The sequence below is a fragment of the Micropterus dolomieu genome, linkage group LG01 (genome assembly GCF_021292245.1).
Source record: "Micropterus dolomieu isolate WLL.071019.BEF.003 ecotype Adirondacks linkage group LG01, ASM2129224v1, whole genome shotgun sequence".
Classification (NCBI taxonomy): Eukaryota; Metazoa; Chordata; class Actinopteri; order Centrarchiformes; family Centrarchidae; genus Micropterus; species Micropterus dolomieu.
Window position 1 is genome coordinate 53,254,752 of NC_060150.1, and position 8,708 is coordinate 53,263,459.

The 8,708-nt window shown below is 39.0% G+C and overlaps 1 protein-coding gene and 1 long non-coding RNA gene across 5 annotated transcripts in view; one reads left to right on the plus strand and one right to left on the minus strand.

The window, feature by feature from the left end:
- The first annotated feature begins 3,485 nt into the window (after positions 1-3,485).
- The window catches only part of LOC123969862, a 6,304-nt gene continuing 1,081 nt past the window's right edge, over positions 3,486-8,708 (plus strand). Inside the window, exons 1-5 of one of the 4 annotated variants that reach the window (XM_046047635.1) lie at positions 3,486-3,556; positions 4,543-4,634; positions 4,777-5,150; positions 5,298-5,364; positions 5,556-5,721. In XM_046047635.1, coding sequence (XP_045903591.1) covers positions 4,604-4,634; positions 4,777-5,150; positions 5,298-5,364; positions 5,556-5,721 — 638 coding nt within the window. In that variant the 5' untranslated portion in view covers positions 3,486-3,556; positions 4,543-4,603. Of the gene's footprint in view, positions 3,716-4,542; positions 4,659-4,776; positions 5,151-5,297; positions 5,365-5,555; positions 5,722-8,708 lie in introns of all 4 variants that reach the window. The other 3 variants (XM_046047627.1, XM_046047618.1, XM_046047608.1) reach the window with 3 other exon arrangements.
- On the minus strand, positions 8,449-8,706 carry LOC123970112. Its single transcript, XR_006824881.1, has 2 exons — positions 8,635-8,706; positions 8,449-8,503 (listed from the first exon to the last, which is right to left on the minus strand). It is a non-coding gene; the product is annotated as an uncharacterized LOC123970112 (long non-coding RNA).

An 8,708-nucleotide genomic window follows, 5' to 3' on the forward strand; every position in this document is an offset into this window, starting at 1 on the left:
CATTCTGAATGTTTTTAACAACTAACATTACATAAAGAATTTCCAGAAAATTTTCAGATTTCCCATCATTTTGAGTACATTTAGAAATAATGATCACAATACACACTTAAACACTTTAATAGATAAAGAATGCACATAAGTAATTATGCTTTAAGAATATACTTTGTTATACACTGACCGTCTAGATAAACTTCCTGTCTGAGTAAAGAGTAAAAAAAAAACGAGTAAGAGCAAAAGTAAAAATACACTCCTACTTTGTGGGGGTCTCTAGCATACTAACTAGCGTTACTGGCAGAGAGAAAGAGAGAGAGATCATTGCTTATTACGTGATTCAACATTTCCCCCTCTCACACACGCAAACACACACACACACAAACACACACAGCAGTCCACTACTTGCCCCAGATGTTTGCAATATTGCAAATTGGCATCTTAGGCTACATTCAGACTGCAGGCTAATGTGACCCAAATCTGATTTTTTTGCTCACATCTTATATTTTTATGACAGTGTGAACTGGCCAAGTCACATGGAATCTGATCTTTTCCAGTTCTGAATATGGGCCACTTCCATATGTGGTCCAAATCCGATACAGGTGCAGGTCACTTTCAGGCCGCGGACAGTTCACACTGGAGTCGGATATGGGCCACATTTAAGCAATAATGTGAACTGTCAAACAAATCGGATCGGGGGAAAAAATCGGAATTGAGCATTAAGGCCTGCAGTCTGAACAACAAAAGCTACAACAGTTAACGTGAATCACAGATGCACCTAGCTAAGCAAACTAGCTAGCTCCGCATTAGCTGAACCGTCTCGTCCAAATATGGTCACGTCGGCTGGTTGCAAAAACTCAACATAGCCGCGCCCTATCGGCCAAACTCGAGGCTTCAAAACCGCAGTCCACAAACCAATGGGTGACGTCACGATGACTACGTCCACTTCTTTTATACAGTCTATGGTTGTAGAATAAAGCTATGAGTTTTGATTAAAAGCTTTTGTTTTTGTCTTCCGCGGACAAGTAGGCTATTGGAGGTACTACCAGGCCACAACATGACCTCACTATAAGTTCAATAAACTATATTTTAAGATGTTAATGCATCATTTTCAAAACAACAGTATGAATCGTTTCTTCATTTCAACGTGGAGATCTATCAGGTTTACCTCTGTTAATGTACAGTATATTAATGATGTAAAGAGGAAGGAAGGGCAGCTTTTAACACGTCCTGTGTCACACTGTGTGCCTGTCAGCTATGTTGAGCGCTCTCTGAGTTTTGGTTATTTGGTCTGATCTGTTGTTTAGCCTTGTTCATTATTTTATTCATCTGCATGTTTTAGTTTACTTACTTGTCTTAGTGATTTCTCTTGGTCTGTGTACTTCTGTGTTGTTATGTGTGTTCCCCCTTAGTAATATGCCTGCCTGCCTGTCTCTGTTTTCCCTGTTGTCTGCCTGCCTGCCTCGTCAGCCTCTCTCTCACCTGTGTTGCTCCCACCCTGCTCGTTAGTCCCTGTTGTATATGTTTTTCTGTCGGGATAAACTGTACCACGAAGCTGGTTATCAACTCCGTAACTCATCCCAGGGTTTCCCAATTCAGCCGTGAGCGCGTTCACATACAAGAGGCGGTGTTAGCAGCAGATGACCAATAACAAACGTGAAAAAGTCCACTGGCATCAGAGCGTCATATTTTACAAACGAGCAAACTGTAACATACAGAAATATGACATAGGTCGAGTCTAGCACAGCTGCAGCTGACACTTGCAGGGAGACAGAAATTCGCCGACAGTGTGAATGTTTAAATGAACAGGCGCAGTCTATAATAATGCGTTGATTTGATGTGTTCTTATGAGCTGTATGAAAATATCAGCCTTATTCTTTCAGCTCGGCTGTGTCAGCGTTTCTACATTAAAAGGCACGGGCACTGAAGAAGTGGTCGTTCCACCTCAATTTAAAAAACTTGTCCTCACTTTAAAAAATGAGATTAATTTATTTAACACACTCAAAAGTGTTCCAAACATTGTTCTAAATTAACTTCATACTGCAATGAAATGAAAAATCCATTAATGCCATAAAATGTGCTCAAATAGGGGTTGAAAGACTGAATCTCAACATTTAGGCTGCTGAAAACTCCCCTCAATACCACAGTGCAAAACGTGGGGCAGAACATGACTACAGTCTCTGTGGTAGGCCTATAAGAAAGCTACAGTCTACTAACCTAAAATAGATAGCCTACGTTCATATTAAATTTTAGTATTTCAACATCCCTACCAAACTGCTCATAATATTCAACCTTACATAAGAAAAATGAAACGCATTTATTTTAACGGCTGCGACAGGCTGTGTGAAACGGACTGGGAGCAAATAAAAATTATTAAACACATTTCAAAGTAAGTAGGCTTACTGTAAAAACCTGTACACTGTTAGAAATTACCAGCATTTCACAATAATTAAAAGTATTATTTTACAGTAACTTGTTGTAAATGAGTTTCCCTGTAATATCCCGATGAATACCTGTAAAAACTACAGTATCCTTGGATTTTACAGCATTTAACTCTTATTTTATAGTAAAATCTTGCAATCTAAAACCTGCCGTTATATCACAACAAGGTCTGTAATATCACAGCAACACAGTGAAAAAATTAAGGATTTCACAGCATTAAACAGTATTATTACAGTGTGCCATGACATAACTGAACTGTTTTGAACTGAAGGCTCTGTCGTGTCCCTCTTCTATTCCGGGCTGAATGGAGAAGGTGAGCAGCATGCATGTTTGCAGCACTTACACCCATGTTATTTTAATCTGATAATAATATTTACTTTCAAATAAATGTTTATCGCATGACTCAGTTCACATTTTGTTAGCAAGTCTCTCACAGCATTTGCTAATAGTAGTAATGTTAGTAATGAGGAGAGTTTCGCTACAGTTTTTCATGTCACTATCCCCGTTTAGACAAATCTGGTGTTTGTAAAGTTTATAAAACCAATGATGGGACAAACATTACTATTTATGTGTGCACATTTCTGTAATTAGTCAAGGTTATCATAGATTAGCATTGCTAACTGTTAGCTGTTTAACTTTAATAACTTAGTGATTCAAACGGTGATTCACTGTCAAAAAAAGAAAGTGATTCAAACAACACAAAATCACTCTCCAGAACTTTCTCATTCACGGTTCCATGCTCATCTGGAATGCACAATCCAGGTCCATGAAAAAATATTTTTCCAGCGGATATCCTAGTTACAACATGACTGAGCTAACTGGAGTAAGTTAGTCTCATGTCGTGTTCGACAACGGGATATGAATGAATAATAATTGTAAAAGTTGTAAATGCACTTTACATTGAGTGAGCAATCTCAAAGTGCTACAGTAAAAAAACACTATAGATATACCACTATCATTTTTGACATACGGCTAAAATTAAATGAAAATCAATTATCATAATCTGCATTCAAACTGAAATTCTTATTGTTGGTTGCCTTTGTGTAATTTCTCCTTTTTCTTTTCTTTTCTTTCCAGGTCATCCTGTTCAGTGTCAGGCTAAGAGTGAGGAGAATTAGATTAGGTAGGTGACTAGTTAACATGCATCCACAATGTTCAACTGTAAATTCGTTGGCTGTGAGCATGTGTCTGAGAATGTGTGTAACTATGTTCAGCACACAAAACTGCATAGCAATGCCCCCAATTATCACTACCAGTGTGGGGTGCCTGACTGCTCATGGAGGTACAGAAAATACACGGGACTGCAAATTCATATGTATAGGCAGCATAGGTCCTACTTGCAGGCTGCTGGGCCTATACTGCCTGACACATCAGCTCTTACACCCTTGAAATGTCTGCTTGAGGCTTGTGCATTTAAGTGTGACACTTTGGCCTCTCTTATTAAACATTTGAAGACGCACATAAGGGGAGGAATGGTAACTAGATGTCCATTTAGAGGTTGTGATTGCACGTTCACACACGTGATGACTTTTGCTTCAGATATTTCCAGAAAACATAGATGTGCATCATGTGCAGTATTCAGAGGCTGCCGAGGAACACGCAGCACCTGAAAGTATTTTCACGTGCTGCGTAATATCACTGCGCCCATGGTACGTTTGCAACGTTCCTTGATTATTACGCCAGAATGAGAGTATAGTTCCATGTCACATCAGCCTAGAAAATTGCCATGTTTCATTTTCCGCTAGTTTTATTGCACTTTCTAACTTGAGAAGAGACAACTTTTAAATAGGAAAAATTCCGGAAATCTTAGTCATTTTGAGGGTGAGATGCTAATGGTCTAATCCGATCCAATGATCTATGCTAGACTGGAGCTATATGTGGTATTGCTTAATTCCCCAAATGGTGGAATATCCCTTTAATTAGTTTGATAAAATACACCTGTGTTTACAAAACTATTACACTGTAACATAACTTCTGTGGGATGGGTTTATTTAAACAGTCACAACAGGGAATTGAACTGCTGACCCTTCAGTCATGAGACGACTTGCTCCAACTTCTGAGCTATAACCGTCCCCAATAGTATTGTTACCCTGTGATGCCCACTCCTAGGTGTGTCAGGTGGGGCCCAGCAGATTGGCCAGAGGGGGAGACCGAGGCAACGTTGGAGAATATGAAGAGGGATCTGCTGAACATCTACTCAGGCATGCCATCTTCTCTCTTTTTGGGTAATTTTGTTTAGACTTTAGTAATTGGTCAAGATCTGAACACTGTGTGTGTTGGGCGGCTACAAGACCAAATTGTTACTTGGGTACTAACAATACATTTGTATGTCTATATACACAGAGGAAGGAATGAATGGGGCAGGGAGAGCAGAACCAATGATGGAAAAGACATACGTCATCCTGCGGAAATACCTTAACAAAGTGCCTGCTGCAGCGATGTCTGAGATCAAACAGGAATGGCCATTTCTCTTCTCTCAGAAATGCCTATTCTCACACTTTGGCCTCCTGACGGACGTCGCTGTCCTTCAGAAGCTACAGGAGGCAATTAGTCGACGAGGACAGACCATCCTGGATTACTGTGCAACACTGGACAACCCCAAGATCCGTGATGTTCTGGCCTGCTATGATCCAGATTCTGACAAGGCTGCCTGCATCCTGCTGCTCCTAATGTTGTACTTCAAAGAGCCGAAAGAGAGTTTGATGCTTGAAGTTGATGTAAGATTTTTTTATTCAAATATTTAAAATGCAAAATGTGTGATTACATTATCAACATTTACCTTGCATGATTTACTACCTCTGACCAATGAACAATATTTATCCTTTATCCTAAATCCATGCTATTGTGTGTTAACTATACTACAGCCATGTGCCACTGCTGTGTACGTCAATACTGCAGAACTCCCCAGCACCCCCTGCTTGATCATTCAAGGTAATGTTACTTTGATCTAGTATCGACATTTATCGACAACTCATTATTTTCTTTTCATTCTAGAAATCTACATGACCACAATAAATAATAATAATTATGATTATAATAAGAATTACATTTGTATAGCCCTTTGTGTCTTAAGCAGATCGCAAAGTGCTCATAACACATAATGTTGTATCTGTTCATATCAGGTGACATGATGAAGCCCTCTGGATGGCTTATATCCATCGAGGGACATGTCGTGATGGGCCCACACCCTTTCTTTTTACACGGAGTAGCTGCTTTCTTCAGCAGCTATTACGTCTTCAACCTTGAGTATCCTGCCTCTGGATCGTCGACGCTGGAGTTCATTCAAAGGTATTTTATAAAGATCACATTTAATCTTGTAATTCACATTATAGTACAGGCTTCCAACTCAATGATTGTCTTGAGGTCTAAAATGCTGACAAACGAGGTACCTGAGGCTAGCCTGGTGAGACCATCCTGATCTCGCAAACTCATTCAATTTCGCTCTGCAGATCAGTCTGGTTTTCTACATATGTTATGCTGACAAATACCTGCCGGTCCAATCACAGCTATTTATTTTGTTTTGGGGCAGGCTATGTGATGATGATTTCAAAACGTCTATTGCGAAATGCGAATGTATTGAATGAAGTAGATGAAATTCTCTTTAAAAGCAGAACAAAATGCTCTCAGGCCCTTAATTGAAAAGGATGTGTTTGTCATACTTGCAACAGGTTTTGGTTTTAATTTACCAACTGGCCAATTGTGTGAAGGTGCATTTCAGTGGCGGCGCACGTTGATATGGCCTCTCATAGTAAAAAATCAACCACTTTGCCTCAGGCTAACCTGAGGCACCTTGGCTAAAAATGGCTAAAAAAATTATGGTGAGAGTACGATCTAACAAGTTAGGATTATGAATCTATTAGGGTTTGATGTGGGGAAAAAGCACAGCAAAAAGCGCACCAGACATTCCTTCATCGCTCTCTCCCTTGCTCTCTTATTTTGCCATGAAGGCCTCATTCCCATCCTGTCCATTACTGTTATTGTGACACAGCTAGTTGAATAGTTGAATTGTGAAACAGGTAGTTGAATTGCAAGTTTGCACAATTTCTCTGCATTTTCTGCATTTTAAGATGGCTTTTATGACTAGAAAGTTGAATTTCTTGAACTCTTGAAGTTCTTGGCATCTGCTGCACATTGAAAAATATTTATTTGTTAATAAATATGCCATTGGGCTAACATTGAATTTACCTCAGAGTTGTTTATTGGGGGGAGGGGGTTAATTGTACAATGATTGTAAATTCACAGTAAATGGAAGCTTCATCTGCATTACTTTTACAGTACGTTACTGGACAATATTAGCATGACTTCCACAGTATACATTGTAAATTCACAGTAAATTATTGTCAACTTGTACATTACTTTCACAGTACACACTGTAAAAGTACAGGGCCTTGTTGTAATGATGTACAGCAAAAGATTGTAATTCCCCAGTAATGTACTGTAATATCACAGTTATTCCTTTGTCATTGAAGCTGTGTAGTTACAGTATACAGTTGTGCTTTTACAACAATGCATTGTAATATCACAGATATAAAATTACAGTAAATTGCTGTGAGTATATTTCACAGTATATTGCTGTAATCCTTACTGTGAAAATCATGCAAAATTTATCCAATTATTTATTGTAAATTCAAAACGAAAAATTTTGCAGTGTAAATAAATGAATTCCCCATCTACACGTTCATCTTCATATTCAAACTGCATAGTTGAACAAAATGCATTTAACAGTTCTTAACTACTTCTGGAAGAAGTTCCCAAGGTGACATGTTTGTTAAAAACAAAAAAAGAAGGAAATCAGAAGTATTATTTGACTGCAATCAGGCTGTTTAATGGTGTAATGGTAACAAGTAAAAAGAAGATCCAGCAAAACTAGAGAGCCAATGTGTAGCCATACCACTTGGTGTAATAAGTGCTGTGTGTGGCAGCAGAACATGAAATTGCATTTGCTTTTTCACATCCTCCATGGTATTTCCTTTGTCATGTTTAGTTGCTCTATTACCCAAGCAAGCAATATCTTTCAGTATCTGGCAGAAAGAGGCAGTCCATCTCATCAGAGCATGAGCCCATGTGGCCAACAGAATCTCTGGATGAACTGGTGTCAGCTGTAACTGGACACAGATATCAGAATGCTCAAACATTTAAACAACTAATTTCAATGCTGTAGAAGTACATCTGTAGCCAGCGCTGGAAGAAAATGTTGGGTGGTGATGTTAAGGAAGTATATGAGTGAAGAAAATGCTACCTTTGACATTTATTCTAATAGATGGTGCACTTGTCACCTTCATTCTTTGTATAATGAACACTGCACAAGGTGAGGGGAAACTCCAGCCTGGCAGGCAGCCTTCCAAAAGATCTAAATTTTACAAAAGTTCTGCACTTGTCTGTCAAAGTGTCAGAGTAGAACGTCAGGACTTTCTGGAGGTTTAGAATTAGTGAGATTAGCAGTTCTCACATCCAGTAACTATGCTTCACAGTTCTCTGCAGCTCTCTGGGCACAGGCCCATATTTACCAAGCTTCTCAGAATTAAGAATTGACCCAAGAGTAAAAAAAAGCTCAAAGCTGTGCTTGAAAGTTAGTTATCAAGCATCATAGTCCTAATTTGAGTGTAGTGTAGGACTAAATCTTAAGTGTCAGTCTTAGTGCTGATTCAGGCACACTGCTGTGCCGCAAACAGGATTTTGGATGACGAGGTAGGGACCAATCACTGAATAGATTTCCTTATTTATGAATATTCAGATAAATTCATATTGAACGGTGAAATTCCTAAGAGGAGTTTACGTTCAACAGACTTTTCACACTTAAGAATTTTTAAGATAATAGGCCTAGGCCTACATTATGTACATAGGCTATGTACACATTCGAAATGAAAGATAAAAAAAGTTGATCTTTACATGAGAGCCATCAATTGTACCTGCTGCTCCGGGAAGCCGGCTATTTGCATGAATTGTGTTTGCTTCTGTCGGATTACTGGGGGGTGTTTAGCTACACTGGTCATAAAAAGAGTCCACGCCTCTTACTGATGTCCACGTTCACATTTATTCTTCTCTGAAGTATCATGGAACACCGTGAAAACTAGAGGATAAACAAAACCGTTTCAAGCACAAAGCACCCCAAAACAACGTTTATATACTCTGTCTCTTATTTCTTATACAGACTGTAAACAACATTAAACAGTGCTGAATAATTAACTTAATAATTATTACCGTGTTCGCCTTGTAGACCAGCTGTAGAATAACAGACGGGAGCTTAAAAGTTCGCTGTCCTCACCCGCCACTCT